This window comes from Lepus europaeus, chromosome 14 (assembly GCF_033115175.1).
Source record: "Lepus europaeus isolate LE1 chromosome 14, mLepTim1.pri, whole genome shotgun sequence".
Classification (NCBI taxonomy): domain Eukaryota; kingdom Metazoa; phylum Chordata; class Mammalia; order Lagomorpha; family Leporidae; genus Lepus; species Lepus europaeus.
The window spans coordinates 77,316,394-77,342,683 of record NC_084840.1 but is presented as its reverse complement, the minus strand read 5'-3'; the positions used below and the strand labels follow the sequence as shown (position 1 = coordinate 77,342,683).

The 26,290-nt window shown below is 37.5% G+C and overlaps 1 protein-coding gene across 1 annotated transcript; it reads left to right on the top strand.

The window, feature by feature from the left end:
- Positions 1-428: 428 nt before the first annotated feature.
- On the top strand, positions 429-22,305 carry LOC133773591 (prostaglandin-E(2) 9-reductase-like). The gene is given in 11 exon segments (XM_062211019.1): positions 429-580; positions 2,622-2,747; positions 2,749-2,790; positions 3,621-3,737; positions 4,139-4,142; positions 7,128-7,201; positions 7,593-7,715; positions 12,028-12,137; positions 12,897-13,062; positions 16,741-16,823; positions 18,711-22,305. Coding segments are annotated over 11 exon segments (972 nt in total). The 5' UTR covers positions 429-496; the 3' UTR covers positions 18,754-22,305.
- The last annotated feature ends 3,985 nt before the right edge of the window (positions 22,306-26,290 follow it).

Below are 26,290 nucleotides of genomic sequence, written 5' to 3'. Positions count from 1 at the left end.
TCGGATTGGCTCAGCTCTGGTCATGGCGGCCATTAGGGAGTGAATCAGTGGATGGAAGACCTTTCTCTTTCTCTCTGTCTGTCTGTCTGTAACCCTGCCTTTCAAATAAATAAATGAAATCTTTTAAAAAATGGAGTGTACAAACCCAGAATTTTCCATTATAACAAATGGCCTGTAATTATTTAAACTAATAATAATTTACCATAATAGGTATAATATTATAAAAGCAAGTGTTTTCCTTATTATCATATCATGGTTCACTTAAGATAAAAATTCACTTTCTTGTAAAAAAATAACTGGTTGAAATACTATTCACAGTGTTTGAATTTGTTTTAGATACATTCTGTCCACATGCCATTGGTTAATAATTGAATAAATAGTAGGTCATTAACTTCCTGTTATTGTCATCTTTTGAAGGTCTAGAAAATGAAGGTATGTGACTGGCTACTCTGAGAAGGCAGAAGGAACTGTGAAATTGCCAAGAGGAGAGACAGAAATGGATCCCAGGCATTATGTTATGGAATTAAATGATGGTAACATCATACCTGTACTAGGATTTGGCACTGCTGCACCTGTAGAGGTAAGCATAGTGTTCTTAGGATTGAATGTAAAAATGAAATAGAATGTATATTAGTGGAAACCAACGTCAGTATTGGAGTTACTTAGTTCTTTATTTAAAGACCCGTTTTCCAATGTCTCTGAGCAGGGGTGGGGGATGGTTATGTTCTAAGTTTCACCAGCCTGGAGCACAAGACAGAGGGTACTTAGACTTAGTTCTGCATCAGGTTCTGATCTCTTGATCACCTATTGATTTTTCTCACCAGTACTGGATTCCCCCCTTTTTAATCTTTCCCAGTTTGGCAGAAAAGATGAAAGTCAAGTCAAGAAGCTGTCTTTTTAAAGGTTGACAGCCATGGGAGTGGTTTCTTTTCCATTTCAAGGCTAAAGCATTTTTTTCTCCTTCTAAGTAGACAAGATAGATGGACATTTCTGTGGATAAACTACTGGGATAGAGGGCATGAACATTGATAGAGTCCGGCTCAACTGCTCTGGGGCAACCCTGAGAATCACGCTGTAAATAGCGGACAGGGGTTAAGCAGATTCTCATGTAGTACTGTCTTATCTGGGAAAATACCAGAAAGGAAAAGATAATGTGTTAGAGGATAATTGGAACATAATAAGAGTATGTCTAAATTACTGGTCCTCATTAATGTATGCTCTTTTTAAGAAGTTGGTATCTGGGGCTCTCTGAAATGAAAGTCAGTATAGCAGATAATTTATTAGACTGAGGAGGATTTTTTAGGATTAATATTATCCCTAGGACCTGAAATTGTGTAACAAAGGACCAATTACTTCAGAATTGAAGTCCCCGTTTTTTCATGTCTTTGATAAAGGGAAATCTTAAAGGGGCAATTTTGGAGACATGTGACAAGACTTGGTTATTTTCAGGGCAATGTGTCATGGAGGGCGTGGATAAAGAAGGACAACAGCAGACCTTTAGCCTTAGTTCATTTCTTTGCCCTGATTCCAGGTCATCACTGGATTGGTGTCAGGAGAGAACAGTAGCATCCAGTATCTTGTTAATTAGGATTTCATTAAAAGTAATTTCTCAAATTCTTACAGCAAGTTGTAAGAAGCTTGTTTGATTTCCTTTCTGATCTTTAACCAATATGCTGTCAAATCTTTATTGAAATTTTGTAGATATAACTAAAATTTTTAATTTTACCCTAATTATAGCTACTCTAAAGTAAGTGACTTTATTTTAAGACTGACACCTAGTTTAATTATCACTTGCATGATACTGTTAAGTTCTTACACATAAATTTATATCCTTTAGTTATGCATTTTTACTATGACTGTTTAGTTTTGTGATGCAAACCAAGTGACTGTGTAAAAAATATTAAACATAATTGACTGATGTCTCTTGAATTATTTATTTTCATAGTGGTTCCTGGCTAGCATCTGTGAACATAATTTACCCCATTCCTTAACTGGTAAGGATGGGGGCTGCATCAGAACTCTTTTGAGAAATGAGTTTAAGTGTAACTGCTTTAGTGGGCGAGTGTGGTATTTTGCTTATTGTGTTTTCCCATGGGAGAGTGGTACAGAAGGCCTACATAATCTGCCTCCAGTGAATAGTTAGGAATGAAATCTCAAGACTTCATTTAAGCAGCATTCCTTATGTGTTGTCATCATTCCATGGTGGAGGAATGTGGTGTGTTCTATATGACTACACTGCAAGGGAGCTCATAAAAGCTTGTATTTTGTTTCTTCTGTACTGTAATCTATATGCGATTTTGCTGTACTAATTTTACTTTTGTAATGTCAGCATGTAAATAATAACTATATGAAAATTCTCTGAGTCCTTCTAGCAAATCTGCAAACCTGAGATATAAGTTATCAATCAGGTATTGCCTGAATCTTATAAATTTCCTGGGATGACCAGCTATTGCTATTAAGTACAAAAGACCCAGACAAATTGGAGTGGATTCCTGATCCCAAATGCAGAAGTAATCCAAAGCTTGAGGAAAAGCTGATTCTTAGAGAGGTCACTGGCACTGCCTGAGTGAGGTGAATCTCATTCCTGGATCTCCACATACTGTTTTTTGTTGCCCCTTTAGGTTCCTAAAAGTGAGGTTCTAGAGGCCACCAGATTAGCTATAGATGCTGGGTTCTGCCATTTTGATTCTGCTTTCACATACTTTAATGAAGAAGAGGTAGGACAAGCCATCAGGAGCAAGATTGCAAGAGGGCATTGTGGAAAGAACAGACATATTCTACACTTCAAAGGTATTTTGTATATGCTGTTCAAGTGTGTAGTAATTAATGCTTTAATTAAATCTCATATGTAGGACAGATAATTATATGTATAGATCAGTAGCTTTCAGTGAATTTTGATTATTATTATGGTTATAAATTTGATTCACACATAATAATATATAACATCCATTCTGAAAAGAGAAAGGTAGATTTCTAATCATTTCTGTGTGCAGTTTTAAAACTTTAAAGTGATGTCCCCTTATTTTTCTGAGCCTTACTTCAAAACAGTATGATTTAACAAAGGTCCATAGAATAAGAGAGCCACTTTCAGATTATGACTCTCCTTATCTTCTTTCCTCAATTCATTATTCCGAATAAAAATTTTCAGTTGTATCAATAAAAGAAAATGCTGTCAGAGACCTCTTTAGATATTAAACATGATATTGCTAAGTGCTTTGTAATTGTGTGTAACACATTTATATCTTCAAAACATTTCTCCCTCAGTCGTGTAAATAATATTGACAATAATTCTTTGCCAAATAGTAAAAAGAAGGGGGAACTAGACTGTTTGTATACCTTGTAAATTCTATCTAACATTTTTCAGAATATGGACATTATATTACCTCATAAAATATATTATCTGTTGAGTAAATTTCCATTGTTCAAAATAATCAAATGTATGCATTGTAATTTCACTTGAATAGGTCAGATAAAAGGATATTCACTACAGAAGAGAGTATTTTTTCACTGTGCTGGTCAGTCTCTAACTAATAGATTCATGTCCCAATATCAGGTGAAATGAAAAATAAATTTAATTAATGTATTAATCCAGCACGGCTTTCAAACATTAACCTTTGCAGCTTTGGTGTACTTTCCATCGACCAGAGCTAGTTCAGCAAAGCTTGGAAGAAACATTGAGAAAAGTTCAACTGGACTATGTGGACCTCTACATTATTCATTTCCCAATGGCTTTGAAGGTAGGCAATTTGAATGAATAAATCTATTTCACTTCAGCTATTGGCATGGATAGTTATCAGTAATGGGCCCTCATTTTTAGTGATGATTGAATTAAAATGATATAAATGTGTGAGAGCTTAATTCATGTAACTTACAGAAACTACTCAAGACATCCTATGAAAAGAGCTTACTGGATTTTTGTAAATATTGAGTTCAAATCATGGATAGACATGTTGGTTTGAAGTTGTCTTCAGAAATGACTTTCTATTTTGCATTTACTTGACTTTACTTTTACACGACTTTATGTGACTTTACTTTTACATGATTTTTACATGAATTTACTTCTGCATTACCACAAGTGTCCTAGACTTTTGGCCAAGTCTTTTAATTTGGTGGCAAATATGGCATTGAGACATTCAAGCCTCGTGGTCATTGGTTCTTGGTAGCTTCTCTAAATCTTACAGCATCAAAATTAATCTTTATAGCACCTGATTGACCGGGGTTTTCTCATGTACTTGTCCTTGTAAAACATGAGTTCTGTGAGAACACTGACTCTTTTTTTTTTTAACTTTTATTTAATGAATATAAATTTCCAAAGTACAGCTTATGGATTACAATGCTTTTTTCCTTCCCCATAACTTCCCTCCCACCTGCAACCCTCCCTTCTCCCTCTCCCCTTCCATTCACATCAAGATTCATTTTCAAGTATCTTTATATACAGAACGATTTAGCATATATTAAGTAAAGATTTCAACAGTTTGCACCCACACAGAAACACAAAGTGAAAAATACTGTTTGAGTACTAGTTATAGCATTAAATGCTATATATATAATATATATAAACGCTATATGTATATATATACATAATATAATATATATAATATATATATAAATGCTATATGTATAATTAAATGTACAGCACCCATTCTGTCGGTTGCCTATTCACTTTCCTGATTGTTTCTTTTGCGGTACAGAAACTTCTCAATTTGATGGAGAAACTGCAAGATATTGGCACCGGCAAAGACTTATTGGAAACGACCCCAGAAGTACAGGCATTCAAAGCTAAAATTTACTATTGGGATTGCATCAAATTGAGAAGCTTCGGTACTGCAAAAGAAACAGTCAGGAAAGTGAAGAGGCAACAGACAGAATGGGAAAAATATTTGCAAATTATGCAACAGATAAAGGATTACAGGGAAAGTCAGTGTGCAGACAGGTGGCTCATCCTTGTGCCCACAGGGCCTGGCTTGGAGACTGTGTGCAGTATCGCTCCTCACGTGTTTATGTATGTGAACAGTGGGGAAATATTCAAGGACTTTAAAAATGGGAAAGAGGCAAATGGAACCTGACAGAGGGGGCCTGATGGTGATCTTTGGGCTTTGGGCATTGTAGGTTGGGAGGCCCAGGCCTGTCTGTCTCTTCACATGGGGTGCATCCTGGGGGAGGTGTGAACCTCCTGGGGGAAGGCACTCTGTTGACTTTGATTGCTTGGCTGGCCTGGGAGGAGAGCTGGCCAGGTGGAGGTGGGTGGCATCTCTAACAGGAAGTTTGCAGTCCTGCCTTCAGTGTTGCTGACCTTGCTTGGCCGTCCCCTCAGCTGCAGTGGTTGCTTTGGAGGTTGGGCTGAGTGAGGGGCTTTTCAGCTTGGAGCCCATGGGATCTGTGGCTCTGACCTGGGCATCCTTCGACTCCAGGGCAGGTCCATTTCCAGTGATCCAACTCTTGGTGGAGCTGCCAGGGCTATTCATAGCTGACTTCTGCTGAGGCCCAGGCTTGCCACATTGAGGGCCTTTGTGGTGGACTGGCCTGTTGGGTCTCCTTGAGGGCGGATCACTGTGCAGATCAGCCATTGGTGGGCCTGCCACCCATTGCTTCTGATGCTTAGCTTTCTTTTCCTCCTGGTTTTTGTTGGAGCAGACCAGGGAATGCAGGTCAGGGGAGTGCCCAGGTCCCATCTCTAGTCTTCGGTGGCCTGAGCTACAGGTCTGTGGTCACAGGCATGTTCTGTGGTAGTTTTTCTAGGGTGGACAATGCCCATGAGGAAAATTGTATTCTCACTTGAAGGCTTTCTTTCCCTTTGGTCTGAAGGGGAGGTTTTTTCTGCTTGCTGTTTGCTTCGCTGATGGCGGGATAAATCTGGCAATGAGATTATGATTTGGGCTCTTGTTTTGGCTGTGCTGTTGCAGAGTGGTGTTGGCCATCTCTTTTATAAGGTCTAAAGATTAAATTGGTTCTATTTGCCTCTCAATCAGAAAACTTAATTGTAGCTTAGACAGCACCTTTCTTAGCTTCTCTAATAATGACTCTGTCCTTTGTTCTAGACCCTGTCTAGCACACTTGGGCCTCATTCCTTCGTAATCATAACCTCTACTCTACCTCCAATGGCTCTACTCCCAACCTGTGTGTACTGATGGTCCTCTTCCCCACTTAATGCTGTATAATTGTTCAGACCTGGTTAATGCCACTCTTAGGATCTTTGGTTACTATCCTCACCCTGTCTTTTATGACCTTGTCTAAATATGATCAGAGTCAGTGAACTTGGAAGGCTTCCATAGCCTTGGCAACTCATGACGAGAGCCTAGGGTGGTTACTGGTGCCATAAACTAGAGTGTCAATTTGTTGGGTCAACAACAGGAGTCACTGTGCACTTGCTCCTCATGTGGCATCTCTGTCCTTAATGTGCTGTACATGTGATTTAATGCTATAACGAGCACTCAAACAGTATGTTTCACTTTGTGTTTCTATGTGGGTGCAAACTGTTGAAATCTTTACTTAATATATACTAAATTGATCTTCTGCATATAAAGAGAATTGAAAATGAATCTTGATGTGAATGGGAGGGGAGAGGGAACGGGAGAGGGGAGGGTTGCGGGTGGGAGGGAAGTTATGGGAGGGGGAAGCCATGGTAATCCATAAGCTGTACATTGGAAATTTATATTCATTAAATAAAAGTTAAAAAAAAGGATTAATAACCAGAATCTACAAAGAGATCAAGAAACTCCACAACATCAAAAGAAACAACCCACTTAAGAGATGGGCCAAGGACCTCAATAGACATTTTTCATATATATATATACGATTGCAATTCATTAATCAAGGCTATATAACTTCTTACTTTCCTAGTAACAGAGAAAAAGTTCCCTAGATGATGCTATAGGCTCTGGAAAACAGTACACACACACACACACACACAGACACACACAGAATTTTGAGAGAATAGAGGATATCTGTCATCAAAAGGCATTATTTGCCATTGTGCCTGAAAGTATTTTAAATGTGTATGTAGGGGATGTTGTTCCATCTGCTTTACAAAGATTTAGTGTCTCATCCTAGGTATATCTAGGAGCATTTTATGGGTGGAAACTTCAATTTTTCACCATCACTTTAATGACTGCTTCTATTCCAACCAGGAAAAGAACATATTCCAAAAGAAGAAAATGGAAAAGTAATATATGACACCGTGGACCTCTGTGCCACATGGGAGGTGAGTTTGAGGAGATACACAGAAGAGAAAGCCAGGGAGGGAGAGTCTGGTCATCCTCCTCCTTTTGAATGATATCCACAATTATGGAAACAGAAATTCCTGATTTTGAAAGTGGCTGTTTTGCTGTATGATGGCAAAGTATACACTATTGGGATAAAGAGTAAGAAATGGAAATCAGGACAAATCATATTTTCCTCTTTAGTTTTATAAGGAGGACATACTAATATTTTTTCTTACACTGCCCACCTTGTTCCTCCCCCTCCCCCTTTTTTTTAACTAATGTTTCTCTTCAGGATGTTCTATGTTAGTTATCTTGTCAACATTTAACAATGTTCTTATTAACAACACTTCGCATTTGTAAAACCTCTTCAATCCTTCTTCACTTTTACAGGCCATGGAGAAATGTAAGGATGCAGGGCTGGCTAAGTCCATTGGGGTGTCTAACTTCAACCGCAGGCAGCTGGAGATGATCCTGAACAAGCCAGGGCTCAAGTATAAACCTGTTTGCAACCAGGTGAGGGCCTTCAGCCTCCTCTCTTTGTGTTTCTCATTCTGTGCTTCCTGTTCTAGGGCCTGGTGTTCATTTCTACTCCCCCCTTTTTATACATTTGTGGAATGACAGATTCTAAGAGCAATGTCTCTATTTAGAAGGGAATATAGGACCTTCCCTTGGGTCTCTACATGATGAAGACCTATATTGAAACTTTGGGAGAGCTTTAGATGGGAATTTGTGTAAGAATCCGTGGAGGTGAAATGGTTAAGGAAAATGTCTATTCTCCCAAAAGCAATTTATACATTCAATGCAATACCAATCAAGATACCTAAGACATTCTTCTCAGATCTGGAAAAAATGATGCTGAAATTCATATGGAGACACAGAAGACCTCGAATAGCCAAAGCAATCTTGTACAACAAAAACAAAGCCGGAGGCATCACAATACCAGATTTCAGGACATACTACAGGGCAGTTGTTATCAAAACAGCATGGTACTGGTACAGAAACAGATGGATAGACCAATGGAACAGAATAGAAACACCAGAAATCAATCCAAATATCTACAGCCAACTTATATTTGATCAAAGATCCAAATCCAATCCCTGGAATAAGGACAGTCTATTCAATAAATGGTGCTGAGAAAATTGGATTTCCATGTGCAGAAGCTAGCAGTTCTTTTTTTTAACTTTTATTTAATGAATATAAATTTCCAATGCACAGCTTATGGATTACCATAGCTTCCCCCTCCCATAACTTCCCTCCCACCTGCAACCCTGCCCTCTCCCGCTCCCTCTCCCCTCCTATTCACATCAAGATTCATTTTCAATTCTCTTTATATACAGAAGATCAGTTTTGTATATATTAAGTAAAGATTTCAACAGTTTGCACCCACATAGAAACACAAAGTGAAACATACTGTTTGAGTGCTCGTTATAGCATTAAATCACATGTACAGCACATTAAGGACAGAGATCCCACATGAGGAGCAAGTGCACAGTAAATTGACACTCTAATTTATGGCGCCAGTAACGTGACCTTTTGGGGAGGGTGGACTTACCCTTGAGTTATTAAGGATGACCAGAATTCAGATGTGTGCATGTGATGTGGAGGGAAAGGGAGATGATAAATGCCTGGAATATTCAGTAATCAAGAGACACTGAAAATAATATTAGGTAGATAGACCATAAGGGTTTGTATGTGATTCAAATGCCTGAGTTTTTTCTCTTGATATCTGCTTTTAGATGTCTCAGTCACAGTCACAGGAAAGTGAACTAGAAACTGAAAAAGTCATGCAGGTTAGAGGTAGAATGTGAATCTGTTTATGGTGGTACCAGTGGTGCATGAATACTCACATACTTTTAGTAGAACCAGAGCCAATCCTATGCCTGACTCTATCTAAATCTGTATCTCCTCCATTGTTTTTGCCATCAAGTAACTGTTCAAGCACATCTGTTCTGTGACTGATTCTGTGCTCTTACTTTTTAAGATCTAGTAGTCTTGTACAGATTCCAAATTAGAAAAATATAGCTTATAAATTTGACAAATTTTGTATTTACTGATACAGCATTATGATTTAAAAATATAATAGTAAGGTGTTGTGGCTTAGAAGGTTATACTTCCACCTTCAGTACTGGCATCCCATATGGTTGCTAGTTTGAGTCCCGGCTGCTCCACTCTGATCCAGCTCCTTGTTCATGCATTTGGGAAAGCAGTGGAAGATGGCACAAGTAATTGGGTCCTTGCACCTATGTGAGAGATCTGAATGAAGCTCCTGACTCCTGGATTCAACCTGGCTCAGCCCTGGCCATTTCAACCATTTGGGGAGTGAAACAGCAGATGGAAGATATCTCTCTCTCTCTCTGTATTTCTGCCTTTCAAATAAACAGAAAAATCTCAAAAATAAACATATAACATTTAATGTTTTTCATATTATTATCACTCCATTTTTATTATGAAACTTTCAAACATTCAGAACATTTTAAACAATTTTGAGAAAATGCATATTTTCCCATCTCCATAGAAAATTATTGACATTTTGCCATGTTGCCAAGTGTATGTAAATATATGTGGCTTTTATAAATATGCATAATAAATTACTGAACTTATTCAAAATAATTGGGAGATATGACTACTCATCCCTACAGACCTCCAAAACCTCTAGGAATGAATAGTGTTTTCCCTCAAAGTTATATTTCCATATTACATCTAAGAAATGTGATGATTGTCATCTGATATCATCATAATATACACTCGTATTAAAATTTTCCATTGTTTTCCAATTGCTTCCTCTACCGCTTGATTCTTCAATTACCCACAATGTCCATTACTAGACTGGGCCAAAGCAAGGAGTTGGAAAGTCAATGAAAACTCCCATACATGTGGCAGGGATTTAAATACTTGGGTCATCACCTGCTGCTTCTCAATGGCTGCACTGGCAGCAAATTAGAATTAAAAGCTGGAGCTGGGGAACAAACCTAGGCATTCTGATATGGGAAACAGGTGACTTAACCTCTAGGCCAAATGCTGCCTTTCAATACCTTCTCTTGTAGATTGATTACAAATCCTCTCCCACCCCCATTATAGCCAAACAGATTTTGTAAAATATTCTGGATTTCTCAGACTGTTGCACTATATTGACAGGTAATGTTTTTTCCATTCCAATTTTTTGTCCTTTAGAATTTAGATCTGAATACTCTATTATTTCAAGATTGAACAGGAAAATAAGCTTATCATGTTGTGTTCCTCAAGTTGTCCTGCACAGGGAATCATTGAAAGATGGGTTTTCTCAGTGTTATAGACAGTATTTTTTTTTAAGATCTTTTGCTTATTTGAAAGGCAGAGGGGGGAGAGAGAGAGAAAGAGAGAGGGAGAAAGAGATTCACTATGGTAGTTCATCCTCAAATAGCCACAATAGCTATGGCTGAGCCAGGCTAAAGCAAGGATATTGGCTCTCTCTCCAGGTCTCCTATATGGGTGGCAGAGCACTCACTACTTGAGCCGTCTTCTGCTACTTTCTAGACAATTACCAGAAATATGGATCAGAAGCAGAGTAGCCAAGACTCAAACCTGGGCTCAGATATGGAATGCTGGCCTGAAGTTGGTGAGCTAATGCACTAGATCACAACTGGTTTTCTTTGGTCACTTGGTTAATCCACCTTTCTAAGTATTAAGTTCCCATCCTCCATTACAATTACTAATTATCTTTTGAGTGTTAACAGTCACAAGGCAATTTGTATTACAAAACTATTTTCACATACTATTTTAATATCCTTTTATCTAAGTTTGCCTGGATTGGTTATTTCATTAGAATTTAAAAACACTGGTGCCGGCGCCATGGCTCACTTGGTTAATCCTCTGCCTTGGGGTGCTGGCATCCCATGTGGGTGCTGGTTTCTAGTCCTGGTTGCTCCTCTTCCAGTCCAGCTCTCTGCTGTGGCCCAGGAAGGCAGTGGAGGATGGCCCAAGTGCTTGGGCCCCTGCACCTGCATGGGAGACCAGGAGGAAGCACCTGGCTCCTGGCTTCGGATCAGCACAGTGCCGGCCGTAGCGGCCATCTGGGGGGTGAACCAACGGAAGGAAGACCTTTCTCTCTGTCTCTCTCTCTCACTGTCTAACTCTACCTGTCAATAAAAAAAAAAAAGAATTTTTAAACACTAATTTTCATTTTTAACTACCATTTTGCTTTTCTCATATTACATTTAATGTAAAAATATTTCTATGATATTCTGCAATATTCCTCTGTGATGGAGCAAACATTAATACCTTCCTTTTAATAAACAATGTGCTTAGAAAGAAGTTAATGTAATAATCACCACCAGCAGGGGAAAATAGTTTTTCCTCTTGCTTTCCCTCTCTATGCCTGTTATTGTGGACATGAGTTTTTATTTATTCTGTGGATTAAACTTGATTTTCCTCATTATCCATTATGATGAGGAAATCTACATTAATATCACTAGCAGGATTCCTAGCAAAATAATTCTTTTGTTCAACAGGTTTGCTGTCATGAATCTTTGAACAAATACTAGTCTTCTGGCACAATTCAATGTCAAATGTTCAAAGAATTCTTTCTTTTTTCCAAAAAAGGTAAATTTCTTAGTGAAAAAAAAATGTTAAACATATATGATCTGGTTCATGTCAGGAATTTTTTTTTACCCTCACAGGTGACAGCAATTTTAATATTCTTGAAAATATGATCCCCAAACGTTTATAATGTCAATTTAAATTTTGTTACTAGTTTTTCTTTTTGTTTCTTTTCAATTTTAATATTCATATTTCACATTAATATTTGTGTTTTCAATAATCTTAAACTCTCTGTGTTGTCTATCTACAGGTGGAATGTCATCTGTATCTCAACCAGAGCAAACTACTGGATTTCTGCAAGTCAAAAGACATTGTTCTGGTTGCCTATGGTGTTCTGGGAAGTCAAAAATATGGAGAATGGTAATGAGGACACTAGCAAACTTACCTAAAACACCTTTGCTGTTGAAACGTTTGCGTTCAAAGCATAACCACTTTTCTGGCATTAACTCTGAAATATTGCAGTACAAGGGGAGAATTTGCATTTCTTTTTTAAAAAAGAATTTATTCAGTATTAACATGAGCCAATTTTGTGTATTCTACATATACAGATTTAGGAGCATAATGATACTTCTCATGTTACCCTCCCTCCCATCTACACTGCCACCCTCTCTCCTCCTTCCTTTTTTATTCTTTCTTTTAATTTTTACAATGACCTACTTTTGCTTTATTTTATACTCATAAGATTAAATTTATTAAATAAGTAAATAATTCAATAAACAGTAAGCAGAAACTAACACTGCTCCACAACTCTAGGGACAAGGGCTGTAAACAATCAACGGATCTCAAAATATCAATTTTATGCATACACATTACATGTTTTTTGTACTCTATTAGTTACCACAGAACAGGGAAAATGCATGCTATTTGTCTTTTTGGGAGTGGCTTATGTCATTAAGTATAATGGTTTTCAGTTGCATCCATTTGGTTGCAAAAGAAGGATTTCACTGTTGGATGGATGAGTAGTTTTTCATTCTATAAATCACAGATGACCGTGGTTCTGCTTCCTGAGACCACATTTGAGTAGCACTGGTCTGGAATAGGCACTGTAGTCTGTTTTGGAATCCTCAACAAACCAAATACATGAACTCAGAAATTCAGCATTGTTGCCTTTCCTCCTAGGGTGGATCAGAACACTCCGGTTCTCTTAGATGATCCAGTTCTTGGTGCCCTGGCAAAAAAGCACAAGCGAAGTCCAGCACTGATTGCCCTTCTTTACTTGCTACAGCGTGGGCTTGTGGTCTTGGCCAAGAGTTTCAGTGAGAAGCGAATCAAAGAGAATTTGCAGGTGATGAGTGGGGCTTTGGGCACTGGGGCTCCTACAATATCCATCACGTGTGTCTTCTTTGTAGGCACTCAGGATACCTTTGTGGTATCTGGGTGTCCCTGTCATCTCCTGTGTGTTTCTTCTTATTGCCCATTTGTAAGTGTTTTCTTTTGCTGTAGAGCAGGGAAGCCTACATGCCTGGATTGAGTTGCCAGGGTGCAGAATTCTGAGGTTTGTGTTTCAGCATGAATTCTGAAATTTCTTGTATAGTCCTGTCAACTGCCTACTTTTTTTCTTCAGTTCCTTAAATAAGGTAGTTTAATTGGTTGATATTATGCCTACAGACACTTATGATTTTATTTTGTGTTTCCCTTAGTTCTCATGTAGTTTAAAATTTATATATTTTTCACTCTGTTTTATCTAGTCTGGCATCTACCCAAGTCTTACTATTTTAAAGAAATTTTTTTTATTGTAAAAATGGTGATAGCTGTAGTACAATTAGCCATGGTATTTATAAAGTATGATCTCTCTAATGTAGTGATATAATTTAAAAGCTTTTATTATAATTCACAACTTTATTGTTTGAAAATTAACTTTGACCACCTGAACTCAGTCCAGTACTTCTCTTTTAGTCTGCAACCTTTATGTATTGCTAATGGAGTCTCTCCTGCCTTTGCTGGACAATGAGAGAGCTCTGACTCAGAAATTTATTGAGCCACTCTCTGTTCTGCTCCAGTTGTAACCTTAGAATTCTTCCCCTTTTAGTAAATTATATCAGGATTTACATCATCCCATTTTAGAATACTAAAGCACTGTGTGGATATTTGCAAACCATCTTGGGAACAGATACACAGTTACTTCTTTTAAATTCTATCATTCAATGTAAGTTACAAGGTATGCCAGATTTAAAAGGTGGGAAACACATTAATTCATAATGGAGGAGAGTGAAATTCACTTAACACGAGCATGGACACTGGGATGTGTGAAATTTTGGGTGACATTACTATAAAACAACCTATCATATTGATATATTCTCAATATCATATTTTAGAGTTAGAGCTATTTGTTGAGCCATTTATTCCAAGATGTGCCTTTGATTTCATTCTCTGTGTAGTCTTTTTATGAACAAAAGTTAATTCTCAGTGTCATCAAATTATTCATGCTGTATTTGTGGTTGATGAGTGTCCTGTTTTGTCCTATGTAGGGAAAAGTACAGTATTATACTATATTAGCTTACAAAATTGTTGTTGTCTTTCCTTCCAAATTTAGACTTAAATTCCATTGTAATTTATTTATATATTACTTGGAATAAAGATACAGATATACATATATATTTACTAAATGAAAAGCAGAAATACTTAGCAACAATAACACTTCTGGACTCTGTTTCTCTTCAATGGGCTGACTTACTTTTCTGTACTATCTTAATTATATTGGAAAATGCATTATGTTGTGAAGAGTGGTAACATTTCTCCTATATCCTCTTATTTATTTTTAAAAAGATTTATTTATTTAATTTGAAGGCAGAGTGAGAGAGAGAGAGAAATAAAGAAAGAGAGTGAGGAAGCTTGAGAGAGAGAGAGAGAAAGAGAGAGAGAAAGAGAAAGAGAGAGGGATATACATCTTCCAATTGATGGCTTACTCCACAAATGGCTGCAGTAGTCAGGTCCAGACCACACACACTGGCCAAGTCGCAGATATTCAATGGTTTTATGTGGGGGGCATGGGCCCAATTTACTTAGCCCAACTTCTGCTGCCTTCCCTTTCATATTAGCAGGAGGTTGATTCAGAATTGGAGCAGCTCAGACTGCAACCAAACTATACAGTATGGGATGTGGGTATCACAGTGGCAGCTTAACTCTCTGTGCCACAAGCCAGCCTCTGTGTTATCTTATTGAGGAATACCTGGGCTATTCTTCACTGATGATTCATTGTAAATAATATTTACATTGACTTTATCAACTTCCACCTAAAGTCCTTAAATGGTGTGTATTGAGACTGTCAATTAATTTGGAAGAACTGGTTTCTGATTGACAATATGTGGACCCTAATTAATGATTGTGACATCAAATTATAATCATTTATTTGTTCTTTTCATATATTTTAATACATTTCATAATTTGCCCATTAAGTCATTTTACTCACATATAGTCTTATTTCTTATAAACCTGATAATTTTGAGGTATTGTGTCCCTGTTCACCTTAACCAAAATATGGAATTCACCGAAGTGTCCATCATTAGGTGAACTTATAAAGAAAATGTGGTATATCTGCAAATGAAATCCTATTATTTGCACAAAAATGGCTGAAAAAGAGCATGCCATGGTAGCTGATAAGTCATGTACCAAAAGACACATGCTGCATGTTCTACAAAATACATGAGAGTTAGAAAAAGTTAAAGAATAACACAGAATGTTGATTATTAGAGTCAGCAAGAAACAGAAGGAAGATAGGAAGTTTGGATGAAAAAGTAGGGGAATTTGAATTTGGTATGGTTTATGAATTGTGACCTTCATGCTGATATCAGATGTTAATAACAGAGAATGTTGGGTTTGGGTTATACAGAAACTGTATGTACAAAAATACTTTTTTGTTTTGTCAATTTAAAACCATTATGAAATAAAATTTCCAAAAACTAAAAGGCAAAAATAATTTTAAATATGCAAATGAGGTTCAATATTAAAGTAATGAAAGTCTATTTGCTAGATTCATTCAGTGTTAAGCTTCTGACATTTCTTTTTCTCTCTTAGTCTGAATCCTCATTTTAGGGTCCTAATAAACAACCCATCAGGCAGCCATTTGTTTCAATATGTTATCAATTATGACAATATATTTGATCTTTAAAGCACCCCCAAGTTAAACAATCATATCCTCCTCAAAGAAGTTCTCCTATCCTTTGCACACGATGTCATTGCATTTGAATTATGTTGCAGGAATATTTTTCACATTCTAGATGTTAATGGATGGAATACAAAAACCCAACTATCTCTTTGTAACTTAGTAAATACAAAAATCCAACAATCTCTATGCAACTTGGTAAATTATCTTATATATTTCAAAAGTATTCTCCTAGATTTTTCTATATTCTATAATACGTGGTGCATTTATCTTTGTACTTTGTCAGCTTTGATTCATCTCCAGCTTCTTTTGGGATCTTTTGGCTGTAGTTTTGTGCAGTTGAAATTAACTAAATATAGGAATTGATTTCTATTTACTTTTAGCTGATATTCATTAGCCACATGAATGTTTTCCTGATGTCTTTAATAAGTTTTGGAAACTTCTTAGATATTTGTGTATTGTCCTTACATCATTCAATGTAATTCTTCTGGATTTTCTATCTTGGTGAAACACAGTAGAAATTATAAAAAATATTGGTCGGTGCTGCAGCTCACTAGGCTAACCCTCCGCCTGCAGCGCCTGCACCCCAGGTTCTAGTCCCGGTTGCTCTTCTTCCAGTCCAGCTCTCTGCTGTGGTCCGGGAGTGCAGTGGAGGATGGCCCAGGTCCTTGGGCCCTGCACCTGCATGGGAGACCAGGAGGAAGCACCTGGCTCCTGGCTTCAGATTGGCGCAGCGCGCCGGCCATAACGTGCCGGCCATAGCAGCCACTTGGGGGGTGAACCAATGGAAAAAGGAAGACCTTTCTGTCTCTCTCTCTGTCTAACTCTGCCTGTCAAAAAAAAATCTTACTTTTTTGATAGGTTTTTGAATTCCACTTGACTCCTGAGGACATGAGAGTCCTAGATGGTCTGAACAGAAATATTCGATATGTTTCTGCGAGTTTGTAAGTGCCTTTAGCATATATCTTGCCACAACTTATTTTCGGAGAAGCAATGTAGAATGAGTGTTGGAAGTTACCTCAACATCAGAAAACTAGGGGTTGGGACCAGCGCTGTGGATTAGCTGGTAAAGCTGCTGCCTGCCATGCCAGCATTCCATATGGGCGCCAGTTTGCGTCCTGGCTGCTCCACTTCCTATCCAGCTCTCTGCTATGGCCTGGGAAAGTAGTAGAAGATGGCTCAAGTCCTTGGGCCCCTGAACCCCCGTGGGATACCTGGAAGAAACTTCTGGCTCCTGGCTTCGGATTGGCAAAGCTCTGGTTGTTGTGGCCAACTGGGGAGTGAACCAGTGGATGGAAGACCTCTCTCTCTCTCTCTCCCTCTGTCTGTCTCTATGTGTAATTCTGACTTTCAAATAAATAAATAATCTAAAAAAAAAAAAAAAGAAAGAAAGCTAGAGTTGAACAATGAGCCTGGTAGGAGACAGGAACTTTCTGGAATTGTCTTCTCAGTTTCTCAACAGAGCTCTGGTTACTGACACAGGAACCGGTTGAGAGAGTCCATGTCTGTGTGGACTTTCATACATCCCCCGCTGTGCTTCTCATTCCGTGAAACTTTTCAGATAAGGAAATACCATTATTGAATCAACATCTCCATAAAGACCTCTGTAATCTAGAGTATTTGATAGATATACACTGTGGATATGATCAATGTAGCTTCTTCAGTGTTATCAGAATCCAGTTAATATCATCTTCTGGGAACCTGATGAATTCCTTCACAGATTGAAGGCATTTACATTTACATTACCACTGTGTTCCATGCCTAAATTCCCATCATCTTCCTATGGAATCATTGATTGGATCCTATCCATTTAATGTTTTGAATATTGTCATATTCCTCCCTTCTGTTTCATTGTATGTTCATCCAAGAACCCCAAAATCACAATTGCCTGTAGAAAGGTTGGTCTTGATTTGTTCAATGGAGCTCTTAGTTTTTATTCTGTGAAATAGAGAGATCTTAAATTAGTAGATAAGTTATGGGGAAGATTTGAAAATGAATGGAAGAGTACATAAGCAAAAGAGCCATAGAGAGATTTTGTAGTCAAAACAATTGTTACTTATTCTTCATGTTTGAACATGATGGAATATGAGGAAGAGTATATATTGTTATTGATGGTATGTACTAATATGTATTCTTTCCATCTGTGGTAATATCAATTCATAATAATAATAAATGTGATGATTTATGAAAAGGGATTAGCTCTATGAAAAAATAATATTACTGAAAATTTGTAGTTATGGTATCAAGGCTGGAGGTTTTATTAATATAGAGAAAAATGAAGAATAAGTAGGGTATAATGTAAACAGAGAGATAAGCCATTTGTAATACTACTACATCTTTAATTATTAAATAATTGTTCATATTTATAACCCTATATATTTTGTTGTTATTATATAAGTACGTATCAAAAATGGACTCTAAACTCCACAGTTAAAACTCTCTCTTATAAATGACGTTCTTTCCACTTGTGATTCTAACAGTATTTTATATAATGGACAATCAGTAAAAGAGAAATTTCTAGCATCAACTTGAATTTGAAAAATGATAGGACTTGATATCACTTGGCTTTATTGCTGTATCTGGCTTAGGGGGAGGAGTATGTTTAAATTTTGACTCTGTGTTGTTTGTTAAATTTCAGGAAAAAGTATGATTTGAATAATTTTGTTATAGTTATAAAAGTACTTATTTTAAGGCAGTCATCATGAGAGTAAGAAAAGCAGAATCTTTAACCAGTAAGAATATACAATGATTAATCTCCCTAATGCCAGTTACAGAAAAATCATTTTGTAATTACCATGTAGAGTCATTAAGTGCATTTTTTCTCATTTTAGATGGGATGATCACCCTAATTACCCATTCTCTGATGAATATTAACATGGAGATCTTCATCATGACTTCTACCAGAAGCTCCTGCACGCATCTTGTGATATGGCAGACATCTCACACGCTGATGATTAGAGACCTCTCTTCTGGATAATCCATGCTGCTAAACACCTCACTATAAGCTGGAGTTAAATCCACAGTACAGGAAGCATGTGCACTGAATTTTTGTCATTTTCCTAAAATAATTAATTTTGCCTTCTTTAAAGATTCTGATCTACCACTGACTTTGTAACTTAACATGATTTCTTTCCTTTGGCTTCCTTATTCCCCAAACTGATTTTCCTGGAAGTTTAGAAGCCATTGGTGGGAGATTCGAGCCATTCCACTGATGCTTTTGGAGTTGAGCAGGCAGAGTTGTTGGCCTGTAGGGAAGTAGCTGATAGTAAGCATTTTTCAGTCCGTTTTTCTCCAGTGCTTCAAGGAAAAATAAAACTCTCTGCATGGACCCTGGAAGGTAAGGCAACACTACAAGTATGACCAAGAACCCACAGGTGCCTTTGAGAGGCTCAAGCATGAGAGGTGCAGAAATTGGGGAAACAGATATTCTTTCTCTCTTTCTTTCTTTCTTTCTCTTTCTTTCTTTCTTTCTTGAACTTCATTTTTAAGAATTTTATTTAAGGTATGCAAATTTTATGTACTTCATGTATACAGATTCAGGAGCACAGTTGTACTTTCTACGCTACTCTCCCTTTCACCCACGCTCCCACCCTTCTTCCGCCTCCCTCTTCTATTCCAATTTTTATTTTTTCTAAGATTTATTTTATTTATTTGAAAGAGTTACAGAGAGAGGTAGACATAGAAAGAGAGCAATCTTCCATCCACTGGTTCACTTTCCAAATGGTCGCAACAGAGTTGAGCTGATCCGAAGCCAGGGGCCAGCAGCTTCTTCCAGGTTTCCATGTGGATGCAGGGGCCCAAGAACTTGGGCCATTTTCTACTGCCTTCCCAGGCACATTAGCAGGGAGCTGGATGGGAGTGGAGCAGTAGAGACTTGAACTGGTACCCAGATGGTATACCAGTGCTGCAGGCTGGGGCTTTAACCTACTGTGCCACAGCACTGGCCCACTATTTTTATTTTTTACAAAGATCTACTTCCAGTTAACTTTATACTCCTAAGATTAATCCTATGCTAAGTAAAAAGTTCAACAGATAGCCTGAAGGAAAAAAAAATACTGGTCCTCAACAGTCAAGACAAGGACTATTAAATCGTCACATCTCAAAGTGTTAATTTCATGCTTACAGATTGCCTTTTAAGTACTCTGTTATCACAGATCAGGGAGGACTGGCTTATTTCACTAAGTGTGATGTTTTTCAATTGCATCCATGTTGGATTCGGTTGGGGAAGTGAACGTGAGCCAGCTTGACTAAATGAGTAGGAATCAGACAAAGAGGAAATTGAAGGGAAGAATATTTTGTGTCTTGTACATACATTAGTAAATTTGCCTCATTTTCTATTTGAAACATTTAAGAGAATAAGTTATGTATATTCATATTTATTTTCAGACTGAGAAAAATGTTATGAGTATGGAGTTGAGCACATCTATGTTTGGAAATATTGATAAGAAGATTAGTGGACAAGACTAGGGGACTGATGTTATAAGCTATATGATAGGAGGTGTAGGAAAGAAAGATATGGGATAAAAATATGGGTATTGATAATTGGTATTTTAATAATTATATCCTTAATATCAAAGAGCAGTTTTCATATTTAATTGATGAGCCAGGGCTGAGGGTCAGACTCTTCAATTACGATTTCTAGGAAATCCAGTGATCCTGCTATTCTGTTGTGTTCCAGAAATTCAAAAACAAAACAAAACAAAACAACGATAAGAAAAACACTGACTTACTGAATTGCCATAAATATCAACTCTATGTTCATCACTTTTTTCAAGATAAAAAATAAATATCAACTTTAATACTATCAGTAATTACTTTAATTGTAAGTGAATTTAATTTATAAATCAAAAGAAAAAACAACAGAGTGAGTTGACAGCAGTAGGATTCAACTATTTGATGTTTAAGAGATTCACTTTAGATCTAGGACCACAATAGTTTGTACCTGATATATATAGCTCGTGAAACTAGTAATCAAAAGAGAACTGTGTCTAATGTAAAAGTAAATATAATTTAATTTAAAAACTGAGATAAGAAATAAAAGCCTTAAATGTTGAGAAATTAGTCAATCCATTGAGATACATGTAGCTAAGTAAAAACACACATGCAACAAATACCATAGCTCCAAAATTTATGAAGTATACATCTAGAGAACTGCAAGAAGAAAAAGGGATCACAGTCAGGACAAGAACTGATCAAGTCACTGTTTCTCATAGTGTCCATTTCACTTCAACAGGTTTCCCCTTTGGTGCTCAGTTAGTTGTTGCTGATCAGGGAGAACATATGATATTTATCCCTTTGGGACTGACTTAATTACTCAGCATAATGTTTTCTAGATTCCTCCATATTGTTGCAAATGACCGGATTTCATTGTTTTCGACTGCTGTATAGTATTCTATAGAGTACATGTCCTGACTATTGATGTACAATGTAATACTCTATCCATTTTAGTATTTTTTTTGTTCTAGTACTATTGGTTGAACTCTGTAATTAACACACAATTATTCTTAGGTGTTTAAATTTTAACTGAAAAGTGATCCCTGTTAAATTTCAGAGTGGAAAAAGAGAGGGAGGAGATGTACAATTTGGGACATGATCAATCGGACTTGCCCCAAATGGTTGAGTTAGAAACGTGCCAGGGAATTCCAATACAATCCCATCAAGGTGGCATGTACCAATGCCATCTCACTAGTCCAAGTGATCAATTTCAGTTTACAACCGATGGCTCTGATAGGTCTAAGAGTCAAAGGGATCACACAAACAAGACTAGTGTCTGTTAATACTAACTGATAGAATCAAAATGGGAGAGAACGATCCAACATGGGAAGTGAGATACATGGCAGACTCACAGAATGGCAGATGTTCTAAATAGCACTCTGGCCTCAGAATCAGCCCTTAAGGCATTTGGATCTGGCTGAAGAGCCCATGAGAGTATATTAGGCATGGAAAACCAAGACACTCTGGAAACAAAAAAATAGAAGACCTAACTGAAAGATCTCTGCGAGTGAGATCCCAGTGGAAAGAACGGGGCCATCAAAGAAGGAGGTACCTTTCTCTGAAGGGAGGAGAGAACTTCCACTTTAACTATGACCCTGTTGGAATAAGATCGAAGTCAGTGAACTCAAAAGGTTTCCATAGCCTTGGCAACTCATGACTAGAGCCTAGGGAGATTACTGATGCCATAAACAAGAGTGTCAAATTGTTAAGTCAATAACAGGAGTCACTGTGTGCATACTTCTCATGTGGGATCTGTCCTTAATGTGTTGTCCAATGTGAAGTAATGCTATAACTATTACTGAAACAGTATTTTACACTTTGTGTTTCTGTGTGGGTGCAAACTGTTGAAATCTTTACTTAATATATACTAAATCAATCTTCTGTATATAAAGATAATTAAAAATGAATCTTGATGTGAATGGAATGGGAGAGGGAGTGGGAGATGGAAGGGGTGGGAGTGGGAAGAAAATTATGGGGCGGGGGAAGCCATTGTAATCCATAAACTGTACTTTGGAAATTTATGTTTACTAAATAAAAAAAAAGAAAAAAAGAGATTACAGAATAGGTGAGTAATGGAAGCAGCTGCATCTTTAAAAAGCACCAGTGATCCTTTTAAAAGAACTGTCTTGTAGTTTAAATAATGGTGGTAACAGAAATATACCTATGAGGTAAATTGCAAAGAACTAAAATATTAAATATATAAATCCTAAATATAGTTAAAGTATCTACATTGGTGAAAACTGGGTAAATGGCACATAGGCTCTCTCAATATTGTCTGTTTGCTTCCTTCTTTTTAAAAATTTTTTCAGAGGCAGAGAAGTGGAGATCTTCAATCTGGTTCACTCCTCAGATACTCAAAATAGCCAGGGTTGGGCCAGGACAAAGCCAGGAACTGGGAACTCAATCCAGATCTCCTATGTGGGTAGCAGGGACCCAACTACTTTGAGCCACCTGCTGCCTCCTAGGGTTTATATTATCTGGAATCTGGGACTCTACTATTTCTAGCAAGTACTAGTAACTCTAAGATAATCTCAAAATAAAAAGGCTTTATTTTACCAAAAGAAAAAGAAAAAAAGAAAAAGGGATCACTACAATACTAGCTTGAAATATCAACATTCAACTTACAGCAATAGTTAGAACAAGTAGTAAATGAATGTGGACATAGAAAAAAAGAGCATCATAAACAATTATATAACAACAATTAAATAATTTAGAGCAAACAATCAAATTTATAGAAACATACAGTATTGAAGATTGAAAATGAAGAAATAGAAAACTTGCAAAGACCTCTATCTGGCAAGGAGATTGAATCAAAGCACAATGCCCCCCACCCCCAACAAAGAAAAACTCATAACCACTTGCTTCACTAGTAAATTCCACAAAAATTTAAAGAAGATTTAATATCAATCCTTTTCAATCCCCCCTCTGAAATTCCAAAGGAATGACTTTCTAAGTCATTCTATGAAGCCAGCATTGACATGATATGAAAGTTGGGCAAAGATGTGATCAAAGAAAGAAAACTTTAGGTAAATATTCATTGTCACTACTAATACACATATTCTCTACAAAATAATAAAAAAACCACATTCAATAGTATGATAGAGAATGTAAATCATGACCCAATAAGATTCATCCTGCAATATAAGGGCTATCCAATGCACAAACATCAATCAATCAATATGACACATTAGTAAGATGAAGGAAAAATCTTCAGAATATCTGAATTGAAGCAGAAAAAGCATTTGAAAAACTTCAACATACATCCATGGTAAAACTTTGAAACACACTAGACATAAAAATAATCTTTATCAGCTGAATGAAGTCCATATGTTAGAAAACTCACCACTAAGAGAGCAGCAAGATGGCGGAATAGGAAGGGAGCACACTGATAGTCCAGGAAGAGACAGTTTAATAAAAGTGGAGATACTGCAGGGTCAAGGAAGAGTAGGGGAAGAAACAGCAGAGGAAACTCTTCAGGAACTAGTGATTCATAGTGGACCTGCGAGGAGAGCGTGGGAGCCCAAGTTTGGGACACCAGCGGCAGAATCAACACACCAGCGCTGGAATGCAAGGTGAGCCGAACCTCAGTAGCCTGAGACACCTGCGGGCAAGTGGAAAGAGGAGACTAGAGGGAACGAGGCTTGAACTCCGTGGGGAAAATTTCACCAGGCTAACTAGAAGAGAGAGAGGAAAAAAAAAAGTGACCAATATGGACACGAGTTTCTCTCTCTCCGCTCACCTCACAAAGGCGAGCAAGACAAAGAGCAGCTGCCATTTTGGACATACGTCATAAGCAGGGCGACCTCAGGTCTGCACCGGCCCTCAGCCTAGCAGAAAAACATGACTCTGGGGGGAGGGGTGAAATAACAGGAGATTAGGAACTAACTTGGCAACCCAGTGGGAGACTGCAGGAGAATTGGAGCCCACACTGAGGGCAGCACAGATTCCCTGTGTGGTCCTTGGGAAAGAGCTTCTGATCTCTTGCTCCTGTGGGTATATCATTTGCCTGCTAACTACCTCCAATTACGTTCAGCTGTGTGGAATTACTTCCCTTTTGAATAAAAAAAAAAAAGAATCAAAGAAAGAGAGATTTACCACACCTAACCTGGGAGTGTCACCTTTGGCACACCCTCAGCCCTGAGGAACCAAACACAGCTCTCAGGCCACACTCATCTCAAGCCTCTAAGGCTCCATTGAAAGCAGACAGTCCACTTAATCTAGAGCCATAGTATAACAAGAAAAAACACCACAGTGAAGAAACCAAATATCTCCAACATACCAAACAACAAACGCAAAAACCGAGGTAACAAGAACAAGGAAGACACTATGATGCCCCCAAATGAAAAATACACCCCAATTCAAGATTACCAACTAATCAAGCTATTTGGATTATATTAGAAGTACTGTCAAGATGTGACGTGGCACTAAATTTTAAGTTTCTATAATGGAAAATGCTATTAATACAAATGTTTGAGAATTAAAAAGTCTAATGATCTTGTGTTACTAGACATGATAGTTATCTTAATGATAAAGCCCCAGAGGCCTAAAGGGTTAAATCCTACAGGTGCTTTCAAAAATACTGTGAAGTAAGCAAGTGCCTCTTGTTGGCTGATGAGTTTATAATTTTAAACAAGGCGACTTAAAGTCTTTTGTCATCCACAGTTATAGAAGATTTGCTGCTCATAATACTAAAGTGTTGTTGGTTCTGTGTTTAGCTGTCCTCCTATAGGTTCCTATGGACTTTTTCCAGCCACTTCTATTGTATTCAGTACTTTGGGATGGCTCTGTAAACAGATGAAGCCAATAATGTATTAACAGTACCAACTGAGAGAAAGTATGGTTAACTGAGGTTACTAAAAACAAAAAGCAATTCAAATCAATTGGCATTCTACAAAGAGAGTTTAAGATTTTAAAAGCTAGTATTAAAATTGCTATATTGGTCTATCATGTTATGTTATATGTGTGTACATATTATATGTCCACATGGGAAAATTTTATTAAGAATTTTATTTTCATTGGCTTATAGATAAGATTGTCCATAAATTTAAGCTGCTAAAATTAATCAAAGATACATTTTAATTCGTGTGATCTGAATCTCTGCATCATATGTTTTAAACTTGTTGGTAGAAAAAAACTAAAAACATTTTATATAGTTGTGCTTAAGTTTACTGGTTAAACAAACTACACCATGTTAGATATTTAAGAGGTGTTTCCAAATACATGATTCTTAAAATTAAAAACAAATAAACAAACAAACTCACCACTAACATAATTGTTGATGTCTGGTGATTACTGACGTCATAAATAAGAGTGTCAATTGTTAAATCAACAATGGGAGTCATTGTACAACTACTTCTCATGTAGGATCTCTGTCCTTAATGTGTTGTACTATGCAAATTATTGGTAAAACTACTACTTAAACAATAGTTTATACTTTGTGTGTCTGTGTGGGTGCAGTCTGTTGAAATCTTTACTTAGTGTTTACTAAGTTGATCTTCTGTATATAAAGATAATTGAAAATGAATCATGGCTGGCGCCGTGGCTCAATAGGCTAATCCTCCTCCTTGCAGCACCGGCACACAGGGTTCTAGTCCTGGTCGGAGCGCCAGATTCTATCCTGGTTGCCCCTCTTCCAGGCCAGCTCTCTGCTGTGGTCCGGGAGTACAGTGGAGGATGGCCCAAGTGGTTGGGCCCTGCACCCATACGGGAGACGAGAAAAAAGCACCTGGCTCCCGGCTTTGGATCAGCGTTGTGTGCCGGCCACAGCGAGCCGGCCGCAGCGGCCATTGGAGGGTGAACCAACAGTAAAGGAAGACCTTTCTCTCTCTCTTTCTGTCCACTCTGCCTGTCAAAAAAAAAAAAAGAATCATGATGAAGAATGGGATGGGAGAGGGAGTGGGAGATGGGATGGTTGCAG